Source organism: Caloenas nicobarica, chromosome 20 (genome assembly GCF_036013445.1).
Source record: "Caloenas nicobarica isolate bCalNic1 chromosome 20, bCalNic1.hap1, whole genome shotgun sequence".
In the NCBI taxonomy this organism is placed as follows: Eukaryota; Metazoa; Chordata; class Aves; order Columbiformes; family Columbidae; genus Caloenas; species Caloenas nicobarica.
The window spans coordinates 5,312,167-5,337,828 of NC_088264.1; the positions used below are offsets into that span (position 1 = coordinate 5,312,167).

General features: G+C 42.9%; 1 protein-coding gene across 2 annotated transcripts in view; it reads right to left on the bottom strand.

Annotated features, from left to right (window-relative positions):
* Positions 1-25,662, bottom strand: part of ACBD6 (acyl-CoA binding domain containing 6) — an 82,042-nt gene that overhangs the window by 52,739 nt on the left and 3,641 nt on the right. For both annotated transcript variants that reach the window (XM_065649142.1, XM_065649143.1), the window contains exons 2-4: positions 22,965-23,029; positions 22,354-22,450; positions 4,388-4,470 (exon numbers count right to left, since the gene is read on the bottom strand). In XM_065649142.1, the coding sequence (XP_065505214.1) occupies positions 4,388-4,470; positions 22,354-22,450; positions 22,965-23,029 (245 nt within the window). The remainder of the gene's footprint in view (positions 1-4,387; positions 4,471-22,353; positions 22,451-22,964; positions 23,030-25,662) is intronic.

Sequence of the window (25,662 nt, forward strand, 5' to 3'; positions counted from 1 at the left end):
CTGCCCGGACCCGCAGGTGTTTTGTTTGCGATGTGCCACGGCTGAGCACGCTGCAGCACAACTGGGAAAACTCTTCCACAGGGATTGCACAGCATTTGTGCGAGCAGACGACACCTGTGGCGCAGCCACCCAAACGCACGCACGACGCCAGCACGAGCACCCAATTCCCAACGCGACAAGGATGCTGGCTCCTGCATCTCTGCAGCATCTCTCATCTCCAGCGTTCCCAAAACTGGGCTGGAGAGAACAAAACCGCAACTATGCTCCAGAGCGCCAGGCTCACCTCAAAAGCCATCACCGCTCCAAAGCGGCATCCCTGCAATGGATACTGGAAGCAGCTCTTTAAAATTCAGCAGCCTTTGTGCCTGACCACACGCAGTGACCTCTGGTATTTTCTGCCAAAACAGTTCATTTGTCTCGCACAACAACTAATCAATTCCCGAGGCCATCCATCACGGGGGCTCGTGCGAGCCAGCCCGGCAGCAGGGCCAGATGGCGGCTGCGTTAGTGGGATTAATACAATTCTGATAGATTACGCGGCATCAGGCGGGCTCCCCAATACAAGGGGTGCCCTCTCCACACCCCCATCCTAAATGGAGCCCCACTTGTGACCAGGGTTGCTCCCAAGCGTTATGGGAAAAGGTGGAAGTTTCTGCCAGAAAAGGGCTTCTTTGGCATCCCTGGGGATGGCAGAAGTGTGAAGCTCAGCTCACGGAGGCCGCCGTGCCGACCCGTGGATGTGGGTCCCGTCCCGGCCGGCGTGCAGCCCACGGCAGAGCGCAGGACGGCTCCTCCCGTGGAAGTGGGAAGGGACACAAACATTTAGCAACGTTATTATTAATATTTCACATTCTCCCTCTGCCAAGTCAATGCTTTTGTTTGCTGGAAGCACTTATAAACTGCCTCCCCCACGCTTCTGCTTTAAAAAAAATATGGAAAATAACTTTAAAGTTGAATTTCCAGTGCTATGGTATTTTTGGCATCTCCCTCAGTTTGTGTCTTAGATTAGATTTATATTGGTGACACATCAGTCAACCTCATCTCGCTGCTCATTTCCCAGGGTTTGTGAAACTGTAATTATAGCTATTTGATCATGAAAGAGCTCAACTACTGCTGCTTTTGTTCTGGTAATAAGACAAGAAAAGAGACATAAAGCTTTATATAGCAGTAAAACACCCCACCACTATACCCAGCCTGAAATCACAGATGATTTCCAAATCCTTCCTTCCAGGGGAACCTCCAAGTCCCATCATCAGTCACCAGCATGCATTATTTTTCTGTAACGCCCGAAGAAAGATAAGTGATTTGCAGACAAACACAGAGGCAGAGCACTATGCTAATACATTCTGCAACTGCTCCCCATTAGTCACTGAGGGTACTTGAGCTCTTTATTGCCAGGGTTTATTAATGACTCCTAATTGATGACCAGTGCCCAGCACCCCAAAGTAAATAACTGCTACGCCTCATTAGCTCAAGAGACCTTCTCCTGATTTGAGGATTGATCTATGAACACACAAATTGCACTGATTTAACCGAATCTCTTTCTAAATTGATTTAATTAGGTCGGTATAACCTGTTTCTACAGATCTCTTGAATTTATTTGGAAACAGTGCAGTGTACCTCTGTGAGCCAGACTGACCATTTTTCTATCTAGTTCTCAAAGCAGAAACATTTGAGATAATTAGTGATAAGGCAAAAATCAGCCCTGGCACCATCCCAGTTCCTCCTACTTCTGATCCACCTGACTTTAGGGCAGGGTATGGTAACTCTACTTTGTCCAACATTTACAGATTTGGACCCTAAACCCAAGCACTTCATTCCACAAAAAGAATGTAAGCGTTATTTATGCTTAATTTTAGACACTCAGTTTGAAAGCAATGGTTTTGCTGCTTTGTTTGGTATTTTGCTGCTGATGGTAAACTGGTGGTTTACTCTATTTAAAACAAGATCTCTTACCTTCCTGTTACATAGCAGTAGCTTGGAGGAGCTTAATCATTTGATAAACTGTTCAAAAGCTTCTGGCAAGAATAAAATAAGTAAACCTGCACAGGTGAACCCTCAAAGCCCCACACTTGCATTCCTGTCTATCTCCTGGCACAAGGCGAGGCTGTGCCGATGCCGGGCTCCAGATAAATTAGACAGCCCTTTCCTGCCTTCGCATCAGCGGAATCCTAAAGGGCACGTGGTAGGTTGTGTTAGGCAGAGTAATGCATGCTGAGAAATTGCTTTCAGCCGTCTGGCAGAACCCAGGGCTGATGAGACTTGAGTTTTGGATTTCAGTACACAAAATAAGCAAAAGAAAAACAAAACAAAAACACATCACCTTTTTCTGGGCTTCCTTAATGTCATCCTGTAACTAGGAAATACTGTCTGACTATCAAACCAATTCACTCCATGCTTGAGATAAACTTGGATGCCAAACGGAAAGTCTAGAGCCATCCCCCTTTGGCTCATCTCCTTGCAGATTTGTTACCAGTGCAATTTTGCTTTTTAGGGCCGTGCTTTCACTATTATAATTATCACCATGTGCCTGTTCCAGTAAGAGAATGACCCGCAGACAAAAGCCATAACACATGGGCAACTACACGGAGAAAGCTGAAGCTGTACAGTCTGCACACGGGTGAGATTACAATGACACTTGCTCACTGAAGATACTGATGCCTGTGAGTCAAACTGTGCTAAAGGACCACATGAGTTTCCATCCTGCCAGCAGAGTCAGGAGACTTCATTTAACTCACTTTCAACAGAATCACTCAATTCCAGCTGTGTCAGAGACTACGTCTTCCCAGGGCCTCATTTTGTGAGGATTAAAGCTATGCTACACTAAACAGACAGCACATATGTACCTCATGGTGTGTTTGGGAAAAAGAAAAAGTATTTGGAGCTGTACTTCAAGCCCTGCACAGGTCATGTTCTCATGAAAACAAACCCAAAAATATGACAAGAAGATGTGGACTAGTCAAGCCAACCAGAGCAAACTCTGTTCTCCTGTACGTTGTGCTGTATTTCATACCCAAGGAGGGGCAGGACTCAGGAGAGCCAGGACTCCGAAAGCACCGTAGGACTAAGCACAGCTCATTCTTAGCACCCAGCACTGAGCAGCACTGACACGTTCCACTCCTTAAAAGAAGAGCTCAAACAGGATTTAAAGCACAAAGTCAAACTGTGAGATCAAGGATGTTGCCCGAGACTGGCATTGACAGAGCAGGGAAGAAAAAGGAGCTTGTGGCGAGCAGAAATGCTGTTCTTCAGTGTGTTAAACCAAGGTCATACCTGAGCACCTCTGGGCAAGGTCCAGGGGCAAGTGACAGATGTGAAGGCTACTCCTGGCCAACCCTTCCACCTCGCTATAAGGCCGATCGCAACACCGAGGGACGTGCCCGCACTACTGCCGAGCACAAAACTGCCACCCTGTTTGCTTACACAGAGCGGCCACATCATTTTCTACCTTGCAAAGGGTTTGGAGCCACCTCCTCAAGACTTATTTTTTCATTACTTTGTGACAACAAGTCAAAGAAATGCTGTGTTAGAGTTTTAACACTTTGAGAAAGTTCTCAGCAAGCTTGGGAGGCTGTGTGTAGAGAAATCAGTGTTTATCTTCTAATTTCCTGGGACTAAAATGATGCAAGACATTCAATAAAACAAATAGGATCACATACACATAAATGGGTGACTGCAACATGACAGCAAACATCGCTCAAATTTAGCCTTCCCTGACTGTTCATTTTAACTAAAAATACGATGCTGTACTCCGAAAGATTCTCCAGGTAATCATTTAGGTATTGGAGTTAATATTGTACCCATGATTAGCAGTCCAGAACAGTAAAAAAACCAACCAAACAAAAAACCCAGCTGTCCTTATTCAGTAGCTAACGTCAATTACTACTTGCACCTTGACAGTTTTTAAATAGCAGCCATTCTAGTTCAGAAAACCTGTTTCTGCTATGCTGGCTGCAGACGCTACAAAAAAAATTAATTTGATATAAGGTACAAACTCTCCCTGAAGGCAAACATTGTCCAACATTAAAACCTTCACTGAACGATCCTTATGAATGTATTGGGAAAGAAATAACTATTTGAAAAAGGTAGTGTCTGAATAGCTTTCTATTAAAAATATCCAATATTACCTTTTTGAGCCATATAACTGAAAAATGGGAAGCCTTGCCCTTCCCCCACATCTTGTGCTAGGGAAAGGTTACTACCTGGCAATGATACAGGCAGTTATTGATTTAAATGATTATGGACCTGAAAAGTTCTTTCCTGTCATTTATTATCCTGTTGTAGTTGCCACCACACTTGTGCAATATTAAAAAAAAAAAAAAAAAAGCTTAAAAAAATGGCAGTAGAAAAATACCAGTTTTAACTGAAGTCCTGCACAGATAATCACCTGATTGTTTCTTCTTGATATAATGAGCTGACAACTGGGCCTCCAAAGGCAGTTTTGCTTTCCTTTCCCCTCTTCTCTGTTGTCTGAAAGAATAAAAGAAATATTGGTTCAGCATCCTGGCTCCCATCCTGCTCCAGCCATCTCCCACCCCTTCCCCTGCCCCAGAGATGACATCAGCCCCCTGGAAGCCCCAGTTTCACAGCAGATGGTACCCCGCGACCCCACTCGCTCCAGAACGGCTGGATGGATCCCTCAGCAGACTGGATCAACGTTCCTCTGAGGGTGGCCCAGAAGGTCACCCAAAAAGTCAGCTCGGCAACCTCACTGTCCCGCTCCCAAGCCCAAGCGCTGCCTCCGCTCGCTCCCAGCCGCGGCCCCTTAGGACCCAAAAGCCGAGCCTCTGTGAGGCAGCATAATGTTCTCTTACTAGATTGCAAAGCTCGCCTTTATAAATCTGTTTAATATAGATTTAAAATGAAATTTTATAATGGGCAGCATTTCCAAATGATTTACTCCCAGGAACTCTAGGATTCTGAATGATTCCCACCATAGTAGAAATGAACAATTAGAATAATGATTGATCGATACAGAGCTTCGAGCCCACCTTTAAAAAAAAAAAAAAAATTAAAGAAGAAATAATCCTGCAGCTTGGGATCTGCAATTTGCTGATTTAATGTGGATGCCGGAGCTCCAGAAACGGCTGAGTGCTGCTGGCCCTGCCAGGGGTGCAAGGCACCAGAAACCCCAACCCTTCCAGGGCATCTCCTATTCTCAGCCTTCAGGTGAGCAGTCAAAACTGGTTTGCAATTCACAGCAGTAATTCTTTATAAAACCAGCCCATTAACTGCAATATGTTGTTGTCCCTGGATAGCTCTGTGGCAAAAGATTGTCACACCCAGGGTGAATAAAATCGGAAGCAAAGGGAAAGCCATCCCAACCTCTTGCAGTCTCTCAGTAGCTGCAATACGTTGCTTATTACATCAAAAAAGTGTTACTGCCTTGTCAGAATTCTACACAGAAACATGTTGATATTTTTTTAAAATAAAACATGCTTATGTTTGTTTTTCTTCCTGCTCCCTGAGCTGCTTTTGTTTTAAAACAATTTACAGTTTCCTCATAATACATTTACTTTAACATTCCGCACAGTTTGAACCAACCAGTTCCACCTTTCAGCTCTCCTGTTTTGGCCCAAAGCTGTAATATTTAGGTTTGCAGATATCACAGACATGCTTCTTTAAGAGAAAAAATGGAAATTGGCTTTGAAAACTATTCCGTGGCAAGTAGCCTTTCTTCAATTTAGAGCAAAAGATGACACAAAGTTCTCTTTTCCCGAAGGGAAAGGGCTTCACAGTCTTTACAGTGCAATGCCCCTCTTAAAAAAAAAAATTATTTAGCAGAGAACCTCACTGTCCATCAATTATTTCCACACCAGTTACAAAGAAAATTAATTTCAAATCATCTGCTAGCACATGCAAGAGTTATTTCTACAAAGTGAAGCTATACTCAGAACTTGCCTCTCTCTTTGATATTGGCGACAGTGGTCAGAAATTATAAAAACATTTAATCTATATTCTTTCATCTCTTCCCACTACAGTTTTTGGTTGCTGCTTTTTTTCCAAAGTCAGAAACAACACTTGAGAAAATACATTTCATCTTTCTAGAGGCAGAAATTGTAAGAAAGGTTTCTTGGATTAAGTTCACCTTCTTTGTACAACCAATGCATTTCTACCAGAGATTAATCACGTTGATTGAGTACACATAAGGTCATCGGGAAACTTAGCGATAAAGGCTTTCCCAAAAAATGCTCAGGCAAAAACTTCTCTGGCTCTTAATCCATATACAGGTTGCTTTGTCCAAGTAGCTTTTCTTTCACCTCTTTCACATAGAAACAGGTAACTCTATATTCAACTTATGAATGCTGCACCGAGTTTATTTCATCCCAGCCCTCAATATGTAGAATGAGTTTATGAAAAATGTGCAGGAAAAGTCTCTGCTCTCCTCCTAGAATTTAATGTGCGCCTCTGCTCTGCAAAGCCATGACAGACAGCACTGGGGCCCCACCGCTCATCACCCCGGGGCTTCCCAAGGGGAATCTGCCCAGGCTATGAGGAACACCTGCTGCTTCCCAAAAACATTAACTCTGCCCCAACGCAGACACAAATTAGTTTCTTCCCAGCTGCCTTTGATAACTTGCCTATGCCAGGAGCTCATCCGCCCGCTCCCAATACCTCTATGGCCCCGCGTGCCAGGGACCCACACGCAATATCTGAGCACAACGTGCTAAACTGGGTAATAAAAGAGACGGGACAAAGCAGCTGCTCCTTCCCGACCAGGTCACAGCTACTGCTCTATCAGAAACCAGTTTTTATTTGCCACTCATACCGAAGGGATCGGTAATGTGCAGATACACTTTTCCTTAAGTCTCTTGACATTTCTGCAGCAGGAAAGGGCTGGAAAGATAAAGGAAACGCTACATATTTACAAATAATGACCAGTGAGTTTAAAGTCACATTAGCCTTCAAGCCACAATGAAATTAAAAACGGACACTGCGAATTTTCTCTCTCCTCCTTTAAAAAAAAAAAAAGGCACTAATAATTAACTATGTGGCTCTCAATTAAGCCAGCTCAATTTCTTTCACTGCTGGCAGCGCTGCCCAAGAGTGCTGCAGATGTACACATAACTAATGATAGTTAAGAAATAACATGATCCCAGGCTCCCATAATTTGCAACCTGAATCCGAGAGAGATGACAGCAGTGCTATCCACAATCAGGACCATGTAAGACAGATGCTGTAGAAAAGACAAAGTTACTGAGGGGGGTACCCTCAAACTGCCAGCTAAAAACTGGGGGATAAAGGGGAATTTGTGACAGCACGGGAAGAAAACTTTGAGGATTGCACTCGAGGGCCAAAGCACAGGCAGTGACGCATAAGAGATGTGTGAAGAGATGATGAAGAAACGTAAGAGATGCCTTAAGAGGCGCTGGAAATTTCTGTGTTTTCCCCTAATTCTTGCCCATTGATTCTCTGTTGCTCATGTACAATTAAAGCTGCTATCAAAGTCACTATTACTCTTGACAGTTAACTTTAGTAGGTGGATCTGGTTGACCAAAGCCTGCATCAATCACGGGCAAATTTGTGCTTCAGTATGCAGCATCCGTAGTCATTAAGAGACATTTTCAACTCCCCTGACTCCCAATCTACTCATGGACTGGCGCAGGGAACTCCACTAAGCCCAGAACGATCCTTCTCAAATGTCACCAGGAATGCCAGGAGAAAAGCCACACTCCTCCTGGAACAGACAGCAGAGCATCCTCATCCCTGCCTCAGCGCACTGTATTTGTCAATAAAAGAGTGGCTCGATTGGAGGTACAATCGCATCTCGACTGGCTGTCACTGACAATGCTGCTCCAGACGGCCCCAAAGCCTGACAACCACTTTCTGAACAAAATGGAAATACAGGGACTAATATTTGCTAACATCATTAATTCATTTTTTTTCTCCACTCCCCCTTCTTCCTTTATCCACGATGTCAAGATGTATACCTTTAAATTGTTGTCAGCCATAAAACAGACGTCGTGTCCCAGTTCAGAGGTTAACATATAATGACAGACACATTAAAAAAACCCTGTCCAATGCCTCACTGACAATTTCAGCTCCATCTTCTCTTCAACGAGACAGTAGCTCAAACTCACTTATAAGCTTTAACAACATTAAAGTCTAATCATGATTGAAAAATAAAGGAGAAAGAGAGGATAGTTTTATCCTAGTAAGCATTATGGAAACTGAAAACAATTAGAAACAAACATTTTCTTTGTGAGAGTTTTGAGTTCACCTTCTGTTTTGGTCTTAGAAGCCTCTCATGATCACAGCATGATCCATTTCTCACATTTTTGGAGAGCAGGACGAAAATTATCATCTAAGAGGAAGATCAGTAGTTTCCTACCAGGGCTTGGTTTGGTGGGCCAACCTCTTGCTGTATCCCTGAAGATGGGACAGGGATTTATTATTTTTCATCTCCGAGCCCAAGATTTGTTTCAGTCTACACAAAACAGGCTACCGCAGATTTAACAAGAGGCACTTCCCAGGGCCCTTGCGATGACTCACTTCAAACTCATGTGCCAGAACTTAGAGAGATGCAAGTGAACTTCCTATCGGTGATGAGCTGGGACTGAAGTGGACCAAACGGTACCCAGTTATCTTATATATAGGGTGAAGGGATGCACGACTGACAGAAGCAAATGTACAGGGAAGTCCTACAAGATGCCGCAGAACAGCAAGAATAGCACGAGTTTCAGCTAAAGCTTTTTTTAAAAAAATACCATAACTTGGAGTTAACAGAATAGCTAGACCCTAAGCATGGGTTAAATGTAGGGCATCTCAATTTTATCCAGAGCAAAATGAGAACTCTGCCTGGCCAGTTCTGCATGTCTAGACACCCAGCACACGCAGCAGCGACAGCTGTTTGGCAAGGTGTTGCCCAGCACATCTCACCCCCGCCCAGTTCCCTCGCATCTCACCCTGGCTTTTCCCCACACTCAAAACCTTTAAGTAGTTTCATATAAATAGATCTCTAAGAAAAAGCGAAAGCTCTGAGCAGAAAGGTTCATCTCCTCAAAATATTACACTTATCTTTGAAGTTACACTGACTAATGCCTTAAAACAGTCAAGACTTAAGGTCTTTATCATCACGCATCTTGGAAACAGAAAAGCGAGACAACTTAAATGACAGCTGTGCATCAGGATCTCACGCCTGAGCCACCGCAGCACACAGAGGTTGTGCTCAGAGGCTACTTATTGTTGTATTTTTCCTTTCCTGGCCCATGTCTCAACTCCCCAAACTACACCCAGGAGGTGATCAGCAGCTCCAGTTTCGGCTGCCATGGCAGGAGATGTCCTGTAACCCCGTCAGGCTCACGTGAAGGCACGAGTAAATCCCTGACGTGTGCTGATTGAATCATAATTAAGCTGGTATAGTCTCAGGGGACAAATTTTATGGAAGACACTTCATAGAGTTAAGCCAACAGTAGATCTCAAGGCCTGCTCTGCTGGCCACCACGTCCCTGTAATGCTCTGGATTAACATTTCTGGACACAATTTGAGGAGTGAGGATTATTAGGGAGGCAACAAGAAAACAAAGTCTCCTAAAGTTTCAGGCACTTGCCTCCCTCTGTGCCACAGCCTGGCCATCCCCCTGGGAAGGGAACTTGGGCAGACACTAATTGTATTTGACAGCAGCAATTACACGCAAGGCTGGAGATTAGAAGCTCGTTAATTGTGTGTGCCATAATTGCTGCCGTCTTTTCCTTTGCTAGTTCAGGCCAGTGCCAGGAGAGCCAAGGGGAGGAGGGTGCGCTCCACCCCAAACGCAGGTGGTCTGAAGATGAGAGCCCTTGGACAGGGAGGAGATGTCCCCAACACGGCAGGAGGCTCCTGACCCCAGAATAATGTGGCATGGTGGCTAATGAAGCATGAAATGAGGACAATGTCCTCTTCCAGAGGTATTTTCCACCCGTATCTTTACAGCTGGGCTGAACTTCATCCTACCTGCAACAGGTGGGGAGGGAAATATTAACCCTTCAGAGGTGATGCTACTAAAGGATTTTTTTTTTTTTTTTTACCATCTACAAAATTATGCAGTGTATTAAACACTTGAGCAGGACTCATGAAATCCACCCTTCTCCACCAAAATGCACGAGCTCAGCATCTCCCACCACTCTTTACAGACTAGCAGAGGCCAGTTATATCTAAACAAGATAAAAATCCACCCCAGCAGAGGACAGCCTCCTCGGGATCCTCTGCTGCAAAGCCACCTTTCATGAGAGCCTGCTGTCCCCTCCACACCAGCTGTATTAATGGCAGTCATAAACAGACTATTTTAATATTCCTCTCTCAACAATCCTTCTTGGCTCCCGGCAGCAGCTCGGGGAGAGTGTGCACATGACTCAGCACCTGGAGCCTTTTCAAGAGACCAGGACCTGTACAATTTGAGCAAACTGTCCTATAAAAAACAGCAGTATGCTCCGCAGGATAATGTGGGGAGGGTTGTTTGTTTGTTTTAAATATTGCAGAGAGTTTAGTTCACATTCCATTAATGGCTACGTAAAAAAAAAAATTCTGGTTCTTTTAAATCTCATTGCAGAATTTCCTTTTACAAACATGACCTAAGACAGGGTAAATATTTTCCAGATTATATTAAAAAAATAAAAACAAACATACTATAATTAATGGGATTGTGCTGCATAGCTAAACAGTACTGTGATCTAAAACAAGGCTCATAGGTTACTCATTGAGCCTATAACAAGTTAATTAATAACTGCATCATAATCACAGTTGGAAATTGGTAGTAAAGACAGTCAGGGGAGGGGGAATAAATGCTCAATGTAGTTTTGAGCAAATTTGATGCTGGCTAGTAGCTGCGATTTCATGACTTGCTATACATTAACATATGCATGGAATGAAATAATATGCACAATCAAAAAACATAATACAGTGGCTTGTGGAGGTTTTTTTTTTTTTTTAATGGAAAGACATAGTAGGTGGCAAACACGAGACTGGCAGCAGACTCCTTCCCTCATCGCCTTTTCGCGGACTCCGCAGTAACTTGCAGACTCCCAATGTCTGCAGACCAAAGGCTGAAGCGGGTGGGTTGTTTGCAGCCTTCCAGCCAGAGGCAGCTCGCAGAAACACAGACCTTTCACAAGGGGAACACAGAGCATTGCATCGGCCGCCCTGGAAGCTATCAATCACGTCTGTCACATTGCCCGTATCAAAACCCACCAACACCCAGGCAGAGGGGATCAAGCACACACACAAACAGCCCATACTGTAATGGGTGCGGTTTTTTTTGTCTAACAGAAAATACTAATTTATATAGATTTACATAAAGGTTCATATGGGCAAGAAATGTAGAATAATTTTGGTTGGAAAAGACCTTTAAGATCATTGAGTCCAACCGTTAACCTCGCATCGCCAAGTCCACCACTAAACCGTGTTGTCAAGAACCTCATCTCCGCATCTTTTAAACCCCTCCAGGGATGGTGACTCCACCACTGCCCTGGGCAGCCTGTTCCAATGCCCAACAGCCCTTTCTGGGAAGAAATTGTTCCCAATATCGAATCTAAACCTTCTCTGGTGCAACTTGAGGCCGTTTCCTCTCATCCTATCAGTTGTTACTTGGGAGAAGAGACCAACACCTTCGATGCTCCAAGCTCCTTTCAGGCAGGTCAGAGATCAGAAGGTCTCCCCTCAGCTCCTGTTCTGCAGCTGAACCCCCAGCTCCCTCAGCCGCTCCCATCACGCTTGTGCTCCAGCCCCTTCACCAACTCCATTGCCCTTCTCTGAATATACTCTATTCAGAATATATTCTGAGCCAAAGTGGAAATACTGGAAGGCTGAACTTGGGCTGAAACATGTGCTCTGAAGCTGAAGGCAGCCCCGATTTTTGAGATCCAAAGCAGTGATAGCACATCAGTCCCCAGCCTGTCTCTTGACACATTCATCCTTCTCCTTGCTGGGGTGACACCGGGCCAGACAGCAGCACGGCAGCAGCAGAGACCAACCTCCCCATTAAAGAAGGAATGGCTCCAAGGCTGCTTGACCAGCGTCGCTGAAACCCGCTTCCTCCAACAGATCTGGGTGGTGAAGGCAGAAGGTGGATTGATGAGCTCTGCAGACAGAGGAACAGCAGAACGAAGAGATCCGCACTGGTCCCTGTCCCCACAGACCTGGGTGAAGGGAGGATCAGGGCATCCCAGCAGGAGCAGGAGGTTTCTGGAGGCACAGATGGTGTCAGCACCCGCAGGCTCAGCCAGGAGGAGGCAGCAGGATCGGGAGGCGGCTGCCGGCTGAACAGCCCCCAGTGCTGTGCACTGACCCTGTGTCTGAGCCTCCACACGCGCCTGCCTGGGTTAGTTCAGCTTAAATACTTATAAGGATGCTCTAGAGACATGTAAGGAGTGCCATCTTTCCCTACAATAGGACTAATTTGCTACAATAGTGCCCAAGTATCTAAGTACTAGAATTTACATGCTCTTTTAAAGGATAATTCCTTTTCCACTCTGAGAGAAATAGCACTAACAAGACATTAATCAATGTGTTAGCTAACATCCACACAAAATCTTAATCTCTAGTAATTACACTCAATACCTTCTTGATACTTCATGAAAAGAGCAAGCTAAACATAACCACTTACAGCTTTTTGGTTTGAAAAAGGTTATTTTCGCTAAAGAAACAGCTTAATTATGCTATAGCTTATGTTACACACAAGACAATCACAGCTGTTTTCTCCTAACCAGAAGCATACACTATTTTTACTTGACATATTCTCTCTTCTAAACCAGCCTTTACACAGCCATGTGAAGCAGCAGGGTACGTGGACCCTTCCTGCATCTAAATCCCATCAAGTAAATGCCTACAACTCCACACCTTAAAAAAAACCAAACCAAAACAAAAAACCAAGGCATTACATATTCCACAGTAAAGTAAACCCCTATTTCGACCTAAGTTCCTGAATTTTTTTTAACAGCCTCTAACGCAGCAAGTTGAAAATTCTGCAACAGCAACGCCTCACCTCTGTCAGGCCCGTACTGCAACCTCCCCAAATTTGTTTTATCCAGTGGAGTTTCAGTACAGAAACACACCTAACAGAGAAGTTTTGATTGCTGGTAGAGTCACTTCTCATGCCACAACATTGCTCTTTTCTGCTTACAGCCTCACACAGCTACTTCATAAAAACAAGCTTTTCAATGCTTTTTGTTATCCACATTTTTGTTGCTGGGGAGAAGCAGCATCACTGCTAAAATCTGCAGCAAAAGCAAGCTGCACATGGCATTTAAAAGGCTCCTTGCCTTGCCAGAAACTGCCACCTCAAGGCAGAACTGGCAGAGGGCAACACCTGATTGCATCTCAGCCACTTCGGCTTGTGCTCTGACATTTTAACAAATTCAATCTTGCCATCTCAATCCGGGATCACGGAATAACCAGGTGCTGTGGGATCGTACAACAGCCGTGCAGCAAAGCCTGTTACTTCTGGACATCTATTCAGGGGGAAAGAAAAGAGCAATTACGTCCCTGCTGCACAGAAAGTTAGACAATAAGGTACCTTTTCTCATTCCGTTACATCTTGTCATCATTGAAAGCCAATAGGTTTTTTTATATATATGTATTTATTTATATTTATAGATATAAGTTTATAAATAAGTTTATAAATATATATATAAATATATATATACCTAAATTTGATTTTTTTCCTCCAGTTGCCTCTGAGATATCTGGCTAGCATGCAGTGTCTTAATCCACCAGTAAGCCAGGAATCACGACACTGGGATGTCACCCACATCACTATGCTGCAGCAGCACACTCAGCGTCAGCAAGGCAGAGCTACATCTCTAATTATTCTTTTTCCTGAATACATTCCAGATAGTACAAGATATTTTTTTGAGTTAGTGCAAGATGATGAAAATTAATTCACTGACATATTAAAAAGGAAAAAATATTTCATCTTCGCTTAAATGTTCAACCACATTCTCTGCATTGGTAGCCAAAAATGATGAGCCCCCCAATTTCTTGCTTGCAATTCCAGAAGAGAACTACTGTGACATTCAAGTAGCTGTGAGAGAATATACTATGCTGCTCACAGTACAATAACAACATAATGCATCAGTGCTGCTGGATCTGAGCTGGAAAAATAGGGGCTAACATCGTTACAATCAAAAGTTAACCCTTACAGAGGTAGCAACGCTGCATATTTAACATATAGTATGTTTTTAGCGAGACCAGGCAGCTTAAGAGGAGGGAAAGAGAAGAGAAACTCTTGTCAGGATAATTCTTTCCTTTGAAGCAGCTTAGGAACATAGAAACATGGGCATCCTCTGTACAAGACTCCATCACAGCTTTCAATACATAACTGTCTGCATTGCTGGTTTGCTTTCTAAACTTCGACCTTCCTAAAATACAGGCTTGCAGCTTGGCACTGTTGTATTTCAATCAATCGCTTGAACAAGGATTGCAATGTCATAAATAAAAGGAGCTGAGGCCATAAATTTCTGCAGAGATGTAAAATCAAAGAGAACAATCCAACAGACTCCCAAGGGGTGGGAGCCTGACACATATTCCAGCTGTTTATATTTCTACTATGAGACACTTGTTCATTTCAAGTTTTTCATTTCTGCACAGCTTCCCAGAGCCACAATTTCAAAAAAACTAAAAAAAAAAAAAAAAAATCTCACTCCGGACCTGGCATTTTGGTTTGTGCACTGCAATAAAATGCAGCCGCAGAAGAGAAAAAGCCCTGTAATTTATCTAGCTTGTCCACGGGTAAAATCCCAGCCCACCATGGCTGACAGCCCCACCAGCACAGCACCCCGGCTGCAAGTCACTTGCTAGAAGAAAACATCCTCAGGACATCTCTGACAACTCCATCCTCAGGCCACGGGCTCAGGGCAAACCACCGCCAGCTCCTGTCGCCGCTGTCATCATTAAAAACACAAGTTATATGTGGTATTTTATTAATCCCCTCCCTCACTTAAACAGCCCACAGGACAGCAGTGTTACCTTCACAGTACTGCGCGAGGACGTGCACTGCCCATGAGCCTGTGCTGCTTTTAAAAGCAGTTAAATGTAAATAGGAAATGGAATTTGATTTGCTGCTCAGAGCATAACAGTCTGTATCACAAAGCAGGTGGGCAACACACTACCTGCTACTTGGCGTGCCAGAGCTGAGCTATCTTGCGTGGAATAAAATTGATAAACAGTTAGATGTGCAAAGACAGGGACAGAAAGGTAGCAAATAACCTATGGACAGCTTTGTTTATGAGTAGGACCTATATCAAGCACTTAAAGCATCAGCACACTTCCCTCATGAGAAGGTACAGAGAAGGAAAGGATGCAACACTACCCACTCTTATTGCAGAAGAACAGGGAAATCTAGTTCATGTTTGTCATGGGATATTTTACTGTCTTGCACAGCAGGACCAAGAAAACATCCCCTTGCTAGTAAGAAAAAACCTGGTTCTGAAAGCATGCTCCAAAAGCAAAACACTCAAGGCATAATTTGTGCAGCTAATAACCTGCCGTTTTTCCCACCGTGGATAAAATAAGGTGAGGGTCACTCTGCCTGCAGTCTTGCACATATGAGTAAGGTGCACACAACCTGCGAGCTCTTGTCAGCCCTGCGCGGCGCCGATTACTCCATCCCACGGGAAGGCTGCAGCTACCACTAGTTCTGCTTGCACGCTACAGACTGTCCCTTACACAGTTCACAAAAAACCCAACTCTGCAGTTTGCCCAAACCCAGAGGATATTGCAGTCTTACATGTCCCAAAGCCAGAAGCCTGGGGTGGCTCTTTTTTTGTTTTGTTCTTAACTTCAAGTGCTTCCTTTTCTGTTAAAAGAATTTGAAAAAAAAAAAAAAAAAAGGGGAAGAGCCTGATTAGAGCTTATGAATAACCTCAGTGATTTGCTTCTTCCAATGTGGTCATCCACTGAAAGAAGAGCTTTCAAAATATGTATAGCAAACAGTGCAGTCTGTTTTCTGCATTTTGGAAAAAATTTTCTTTGTAAGTACAATTACTGACATTTGGGTAAAGACAAAACAAACATGGAACATGAAATTCACCAAGGGTGAGATGACACAGAAGGATCTGTACAAAGCCAGAGAAGAAAGGAGAGCAGTGATCAGCAAAACCAGCTCACAGAACACAGGAGGCTCCTCTCCCCAGTGTCCTGCTGCATTAGCACGGCACAGGAACACAAGCTTTAAGGAGCACAGCCATAATTCGATTAGTCCCCACTATACACGATGCCATTAAATTGCTTTTATACCACAAAAGAAATAAAAGTCACTGTTTTCCAAGTTTTTGACCTCGCAGTCTAGCAAGCCGTAAATTGAGAATTTACCCAAAGTAACCGCACAGTGAGTACATGAACACACTGCGGATCCTCAGAGGCAGGAACCCAAACAGGTCTGTTCCCCTCCCCCTTGTAATCCTGCCCACACCACCCTGCTGCTCTTCCCCAACCACAAACCACGGCTGCTTGGGCAGATTATCAAGGGAGACATCTGTTTCAGTGGGAGACAAAACAGAAAAACACAATGGGTGCGCTCATTTTGTTCACAGGCCACTTTTTTTTTCCTAATGCATTTCTTAATTTTCAGAAGAAATTCCATCAACCTGCAGTGCTAACCAAGAGATCCACAGATTTCAGCCTGAAACTACAGTGTGATTTACCATTCATTAATATAATTCTTAGAAGCTGACCAAACATAAAACCTGTAAACTGCAAAAGAGCAAAGCTTCTTGCTCCAGACCTGAACAGGCCAGATTTGAGCAATGAGGCCAAATTTAAGAAAAAATTAGGTTTGGATTTCTAAATGCTTGTTTTAAAAATGTTGGATACACAGTTTGTATTTGAGTCACTACAGAAACTTCAAGTTGCCTTGGAGATACTACTTGAATACAAGAGGCTCATCAATTTAAATCTGTCATTAAAATATTTCAGTGACACCTGGTGCAACCTACAGAAAGCATACGTACAAACTTGGCTCCTCTGCAAACCTGGAAATTCTCTCCTGCTTTGCACTATATCCTAAAATCGCAAATTCTCTTTTCCATGTTCTAGTTTCAACTTGCTTGTAGCATTTAAACTGTGACAGAGAAAGGTTATTTCAACAGAAAGAAGGGTGGATGGAGCCCAGCCCTGTGCAAGGGTAACTGGCCACCCACCTTATCGAATATTGCCCCCTGCCGTACTTCTGCAAAAACACCCACTGGCCACTGGGCAAATCAATTTGCTTTATTCCTGCAAGTTTTCCAGCTTAGTGAACTGCTTTAGCCTGCAGCAATAGTGCATTTGCCATTTTATTCACTCTGAATTCTGTTTTCTTTCGCATGAGACTCACTGTACCCCCAGGGTCCTTTCCAGGCTGGTCCAAATGCCATGACTCGGTGCTCCTCCACCAACAGGGCAGTGGAGGTATTTTATTGACTACTTGGTCCAATGTACAGAGAAATAAAATCCTCCTCTACTCACACAAGGCACAGAATAGTTGCCGAAAAACACAGGCAGCTTTCTCCCCTGCAAACAACAGCACTGGAGTTTCAGACCTTTAAGAGCTTAAAAAGATGTTTGGTCATTGCCTGTTTTCTTTGAACAAGAGCTCTCTTCCCACTTTGCCTTAGAGACATCTCTCTGCTCTTCAGAAGTCCTAATACACAACTTTCCTCGTTACGTAGCAGAAATCTTACTAAGTGCATTCTTGGTGAAGTCCAATCAAACAAGTTAAAATGCCTTTTTTTTTTTTTAAATATAGAAATAGAAAAATCATTAAGTCCTTCTGCAAGTTTCAGCAAATCAAATAGCAAGAAGGCCTCTACGTGTTTGGGGAAGGATGCCACTGAAGTTAGTAGCGTGACAAGCTGCTGAGATTGGAACTGGTAAGAGTGCAATATAAGAAATAGGAAAAGGAAATATTTAGAATCAAGAGATGCCAAAACTGCAATCAGCAAATGGAAGGCTAAAACTGATGAGCAAATCTGGATGCTTTTTTTTATTATTTATTTTTATTGTTTAAGCTGTGCCATATAACCCTCTTGTTACGAGAAACGATCAATAACAGCTCCGAACCGCCTCGCTGCAGTGTCATGTACGCACCTCCAGCCACGTCCCTCACGTCACAAACTCGAGGAGACGTGTACGACGCTGCCGAGCGAAAGAGCTGCTGTCCCGCTCCTGCCTCCACACAGGCAGTGCCTGCGGACAAAAAGCTCCCGCGGCAACCTGAGGTTTGAAAAACTGGATGCTTAAAGCCAACAGGGATTTGTGCCAGAGATTAGAATTTTAGAGCTCGTGAGGGAAGGGAAATACAGCCAGTAAGAACATCTCAAAAACGGCAAGTACTAGAAGTGCCCAGTTATAGAGTCTCCAAAAGCAACATATAATCTGCTGCCAGTAAAGCAGGAAGATGACAGGTGAAGGTACAAGAAGCAAAGCCACTGGGACACAAATACCTCTCTACAGGACCCAAAGCAGTGGGAGGTGTTGATGGCATGAAATGCTTCTGTTTAAGGATAGAGAATGCGAAAGAATTGCTTCATAAATTATTCTCTGTTCTGGAGGAAGAGTGAATAGACTTGAAGGACAGGTGATGTCTCTGAAATATGTAAATAGAGCTGAGCTGGTCCAAGCAATTCCCTTTGCACTGCCTGGAACTTCAGACGGAAAGGAATGACTCACAAGAAAGAAACAAAAGATGCACTAAATGGTAGAAGATGACGAAGGAAGACTGCATTGAGAGGAGAATGGAGACAAGCATGGAAAAGTCTAGTCCTGACCTCCTCCTAACAGCTGTTCTTGGGAAAAGGAACAAAACAACCCACGACACAAAATACAGCCAGACTGTGCCAATGCAAGAAGATGTAACAGCAAAGCACTCAAAGACAATTGTGGTTATTGGTTCTAGATGTATGGGTTCAAGATAAATGCAGCAAGGAGATTCCTGCAGCTTCACAAATGTAAAGACAATGCATCTCACCTCACTATCCTTTAGGTTCTTTGCTATTTTGAAGATTTCCTAGCAAACAAAATTGCTGGAATGAAATGCAGCATGATACTTTCTTTCCAGGTTTTAGACAAAGCTCTGAAAGATTAGGCGTGACTACCAGACAACCTGTTGGCAGAAAGGGTGAAGATGCAGCTAACTCACATTGGAAATAGCCATGGAGACAAACCAACAAATGTGCTTCTACTGTCAGAAGTGGCATTCCAGCTTCACGGAGCAGAGAGCAGCTGTGCTGCTGTCTCTCCAGGTCCAGTTTTCTCCTAGTAGAGCGCAGGTTCTCCAAACTCCATGCAGGACTAGGAGGGAAGCAGCAGGTCAGATTTTGGCTGCTACTGGTGTTCTCAGTTCTTCCAAATACAAATTCAGGGTGCTCCTACTGCATCAGAATGGTTTTACTCTGTTTTTTTTCCATCCAAAACAAAGATTACTAAATTATAGCAGTTACAGTCTGACGCTGAAAATGTACTGATACAGACACTGCAAGGTCAATATGAAAGAATTAATCAATGAAGAATCGAGAAAAAGGAATGAAGAAGTGAATCTATTTGGACTGCATAAGAAATACCACATTTAGTTCTGTTCTATTTATTAAGAAAAATACTGACAGCCTGAAAGTTGCAGAACAATAGCAAATCTGCTGGAAAAAGAACCTATGAAAAAGATAAGGTGTTCCTAAGTTTTAAACTCTGCATATTCAGTACTAAAGGATCAAGACACTAAAAATCCCTTTGCAAATGTATGAAACAGGAGACTAACGAGAATTTGAGCTAACACACAAGAACAACCTCAGGGGATGAGATGGACTCTTGGAGGAAGTATGTAGGTAATACTGAGAAACTTTTACAATAGCAACACTCATGAAGTTGCACAATGAGATATTAAACACCCTTGTAATTACTGTTTATGATTCATAATGATCTGAAAATGAACTTCTCAAATTTGTACCAAGCACTTTATACTGCTTTTAACCAAACATGGGAGTGTTTCATTCATGACCTACTGAACATAAGAAAAATTCAAAGGAGCCCAGCAGATGAGCATGTAAAGGAGACAATGCCAGTGATGAAGCACCTTGTAACGTACTCACAGATCTTTTCTATAAATCCAATCTGAAATTTGAAGACTAAAATAGCTATTATTTTATCTCCATCCCCTGACACATGTAACTCCATCATTTTAAAGACCAGAGCTCCCTCTCGTGGCTCCGGAAGGAGGATTTGGTGGGGGGGACAGGAAAAAAAAAAGTGAGTACAGAGCAGCATGAGACAGATCAGAGTGAGAGAACTGACAGCATTTTGGTCGTGTAGAAGTGGAATTAGAAGGAAGATGTGGTAGAAAGGACAGGTGACTTATTTAAAAGAAAGCAACATTACCAGTACTTTAAAATTACATTCTCTGCTAATGGAACTTTTCTGCTAAGACTTTCTGCACCTGTGCATATTCCTTCAATGTAAAGTGCTCAGATCTCTGTAACATGTTTCTAGTTCAGTCATAAGCAAGGCAGAGGAAAATGAAAGAATCAGAACAAGAAACGTGGCACCTGTGCAGCAGTGCAGGGATAGTAAATCAGATATTGCCCTATGGATTTTCCTCCGCATTATAGCTCTGAGACCACATGGGAAAGAAAATAATTGGCTTCAAAAAGCCAACAAATATATGCACAGTTACATGAGTGAGAGAAGCACAGCTATCTAACCACTGCAACAAAAGCATCTAAAGAAAGGAAATCACATTTATTTAAACCACCCTGACAACTCAGCCCTGCCACCTTCATAGAAACTTCTGTTCATGCTCCGGCATTGCTCTCCTCCAGCAAGCCCACACTTCTTGTATCCACTATTCAAAAAGGGAGGACAGAGCAACTCGCAAAAAAGCAAACACGTGGGTGCAACAGCATTACCCAGCAGAGTCTGGTTTCTGCTGAGACCTGGGGACAGGACTGCACAAGGACAGCAACGGGAAAAACGTGCTCATGTGGAATCAGCCCTCACCTAAGGGGAAGAGGTAAGGAGCAGCACTGCAAACCATTCTTTGTTTGCCATATGGCTTCCTTAAAATATATATTAAACCCCAAAACAAACCCTAACAGATCATTCCACTTTCCAAGCTCTGTAACCCCAAGGTCACGCCTATGACAATAAGTATTCCTCTGAGGCAAGAAAGTGAAGGGAGTACCCACAGCTAAGCTTGTCACCATGCCTGAGAAGTCTTTTTATGAACAGAAGCTCTACCCATAAAAATTCAGTAAAGTGTTGAGCATATTTTAAAATTATTTTTATTATTTTTATTTTTATTGCTTAATATTCATGCGTTTCACTTTACACTGCTGGACACTTTCTTCATTCACGATCACACGTGGATTCTTTTTAAGTTATTTTATTTCTGTATAGCAGATTGGACAAGAATTTACACAGCGTGCAGTTGGCTTTTGCTAACCGCACTTCACAGCATATAAAACTATTTTCCCCAGGGGCATTAAAAAGGGTTTCCTCTAAATGGCAATATTTCTTTGCTGCAAAACCAGGATTGATGCCATGAAACATCAACTAGTGAAGAAGTAACAGTCACTCTTAAGTCTCCAGAACAGCATCAGAAGACAACTGAGAATCAAGTTCTTGATTCACAGGCTTGTGCTCATGCAAGATTTTGCTTTCAAAACACAGGACTAAAAAAGAATCAATTTCCTACCATGAAAAAAAATCACCATGCCTGCAGCACTTTGCTATTAGTGAAATATCTCCACTCTATCCCCAGTCAAAGGTAATACTTTTTCTAAAGAGCAATCCTCTTTAAAAATTGTATTAAAATCAGTCTATAAACAGGGAGATATCCTTAAATATTCAATCAAGTAATAAACCTGGTAGATGAAAGACAGATTAATTAAAATGACAGCACAGTCTCTCTATAACACACACATACAGGACTTACAAATACACTTGTTATGTTGGAGTACCTAATCATAATCAGATTTGGTAATTTGCTGCATCGAAACAAAAAGGAAACATTTTAAAAATTGATCATTCAGTTCATGTTACTTTCATGGAGATTACTTTGTATTGATCAATGTTTAAATAGTAGTTGAAAAGAGAAAGATGAGAAAAGGATAAAAGTATCTTTACATGCTAAATACAGCATGAACCAATAAAAGCAAAATAAATTAGATCAGTATAGTCAAACCAACCCTGTGCATGCGCTCCCTGTAATGAAGATAATTATGAATGAAAGAGATGGTTCTTCATGTCTCAGTCATAACAAAAGGAGAATTTTAAAGATTAGTTTAGACTTTAATGTGCTCAAAAATGAAGCTTGCCATGCGGCAATTAATCTGTGCAAAGCTGAATCATCGTTAGCTTTACAAAGAGACAAATGCCGGTTTGTTCTCTGAACAGTATTTTCGTGTTTCCTACCTGCGGATTCCAACTGGGGTCCAGTTTTTTCACTGTAGCAACATACTCCTGCATGGCTTGATGAGGGCTGGTGTCTCCCAGGGCTTTCCAAGCCTCCCTAGGAGAGAGAACAAAACATCAGCAAGCAGCTCGGAGAGAGCACAATGCTTTTTCATAGTGTCATTGGTGGAACCCAGTGAGCGATTCATTCTAAGCGCTTTCAGGGTGCGCAAACCCACCTTTCATTCAGTTTGAAATCGTCAACTTTTCTCTGAAGCCACGAGTGGCCACTGTCAGTGCAGCACTCGGCTGCAGAAGGATCTTTTGGGGGATGCTGATCCAGGCCACAACAGAGTTTGTGTTCACAAAGTAAAGCAGCAGCTATTTTCACAAAAGTTCTGTTGCATGCAGGCTAATTCTGGATGAACAAGGTAAATACAAGAGTCTGGTATTTCATGTCTGCATCAGGCAGAGCAACAAATATTTCCCTATTAAAGAAAGGATTTTAAAGCCAGTTCAGTGGCAGGCTCCGAGTTGACGTCCTCTAGGTCCAGAGTCTGCAAACAGATGAGACAAGACACAGCAAAAAGTAGAACCAGAAATTGCTAGGAATTGCAAAGATGTCCTCTTACCATTTCTGCTTTCCCTCAAAATCAAAGAAGCCTGGCTTGGGAGTGTTACAGGTTCCACATTTCACCTAAGGAAAAGAAATTTCCTTCTGTTAGAATAAACCAGAGAGAAGGGGACTTGCATAAGGAAATACCAGGTTCTGACAGTTTCAGGGTAATTTTGTTCTTGTGCCAGAGGAAAGGCTTTTGAGGTGAAAGAACTGACACAACCCCATTTTACCCTCACTTTGGATCTCTCAGTTATTAGCACCTCTGCATCCCTGTGTTTTCTTTGCGTGATGCAAGGGAAGCAATTTTTTAATGCAGCTCATTTCTTCCGCATGCATTACCAAACAGAGATAACCAGCAAGTAATTTCTCACTTAATGTTATGTTTATTACCCAGCCAAATACCTCATCCTCCACCAGCATCAAGAAAAATCCTGTTGATTAGGGTTTCTACAGAACTAATGATTCATTAAGGCTGAGATTCGCCTGCTTCTGCACAAAGCTCAAGTAAACAGACTTTGCTTAATTATTTTCAAGGTCCTCTGGAAGGCAAGGGGACAAACTGCGAGCCAAGGAGTGCCAAGCAGCTTCTGAATTTGCTCTGAGGTACCCAGCTGCATAGGAAACACTGTGAGTGCCGGAGATGAACCAGGCTGTCAGAAGCAAGCCAGAAATTAAAAGGTGAGGGATAAAATCAGAAAACAAGGGAACCAGCCAGAATTGCTGGATGGATATACGGAAAAAACCCAAAATCTTATAGCCAGTGTAAAATGGAGTTGGTGTCAATGGGATTCAGGTATTTTTCCATAGGGTGGGGAAGGGATGGGACCAAGTCCTTCCTATCACTGCAGCGAAGTCTCTGACAGAGGCTCCCAAAGCACAACCACAACCCTGCAATAACGCCAGCACTGACAACTGCCTCAAGAACAGAGCAATTACCAGGTTGAGATTTGGGTAAGAGATGTTTTGTTGAAATCAGCTCAGGGGAACACGTAAGTGAATGGGCCTCTGTCCCTGCCTGGGAGGGCCAGGACTCACCAGATCTGGCTGTTACCAGTGCCCCTTTCTCGTAGAAAATAAAGCCCTTTGCACACAGGTGTCACTGGTAAAATGCATCTAACCAAAATAAAAATATCATTGTGACAGGGAATGAATTTGCACAAAGCATGGGTTTTGGTTGTTTTTTTTTTTTTTTTAATGAAAGTGTTATCTATCCCACAGGGCTGATAGATGAAAGACTGTTGTAGCCAGCAGAGAACCACAGCTCCAAATGCAACAGCCCCTGGGAAGCAGTTATTGAAGCACATCCCTGTAATACACAGTATTTAAACAGACCCTGGAGATGAACACCAGTGTGTTCTGGAGGTGGGCAAAGGCTGTGGGCTGAGCATTTTGTTGGCCAAGCAAAACTAGACTGCAGTCATCAAATATTTTATGAAATATGCTCCAGTGCTCAGGCAGGTGAAGCACTTAAATCAACTAACAATTCTTCACCTTAACAGGGTGGGGATTTTATGCTGAGGATGGAATAGTTAATCAGGCTTTAAAGAGAGCATGCCCATGCTGAGAGATATTTATTAGTTACACTATGTTTTCATTTAAAGTGTTAGAGGATATGAGTGACTGCAACCAAAATTAATTTTCTGTACATCTGACTGTCTCACAGTGAGCAATTCATTCAAATTAGAACATCTTAGCTGGTCTTTAAAACAACATATCGCATTTCATGGAGAAATAGGAGAAAGGGCTCGCAACAGTTAAGTCCTATAAATCAGCCACAATTCACATTGTAATGTAAATGTCTTCTCCTGTACTCAGACATGGACTGGACTACTTGTTTTAAAAAATAAAAACATGGAAATAAAATGCAAATTCATTATCTGTACAGAAAATGCCTGCTTGGCATTTCTTTAGTTCACCATCTAATGTCCAAAAATCAGCCAAGTTGGATAAAAAAAATCTCATCTGTTTTAGTATTAATTTTCCACTACCATCATCAAAATACAACAGCAGTTTCCTCTCTTTAGCTTTGGCATTCAAAGGCTGTTCCAACATCAGGAAAGACTGTTAGTAGCATCGATAGTAATACAAATCAAGGAACAGTAGTTAAATTTCATCCATCAAGAGGAGAAAAAACTGCACTTGTGCCCTGTTTGCTATTTTAATATATAAAAAAAGGCTTGCAGTGGCTTTGTTGGAAAGAAGAAAATCAGTGTTTTTGCTTCCCTCTTTTTACTGCAAGACTCCATAATGCATCAGAAACCAACCACGAATCTGTCATTAGAGGGGCCTGACCCTGACAGCTGAGGAAGGGGAGTTTTACCTAAATATGCTGCTGCTGACAAATACTGGGGGCAAAATTTTGTAAAAGACTCTGTCCTCCTGCTACTTCCCTGGAGGGCCTCAAAAGCTGTTTTCCTCCACAACCAGCAAAAAGACAAAAGCCCATATTAGTATTTCAAGTCAAGAGTTTCTCATTCTGTGTCCACAAAGTAATTACTGATGGTCTCCAGAGGGCTGACTGGTCACTTGATGCTTGGCTCTCCTCATTTACAGTTCATCAGCTGCATTAAACAAAGACGACAGCCAGAATGCATTAAATACTTTCCCAGTATTGCTTCTGCGTGCGGAGTCGCCCACAGGCATTATAGTCATGAATCGTACAACGATGACCCAGGCAGCTCCAAATGGAAAGTGTCTGCAGACGTCTCCAT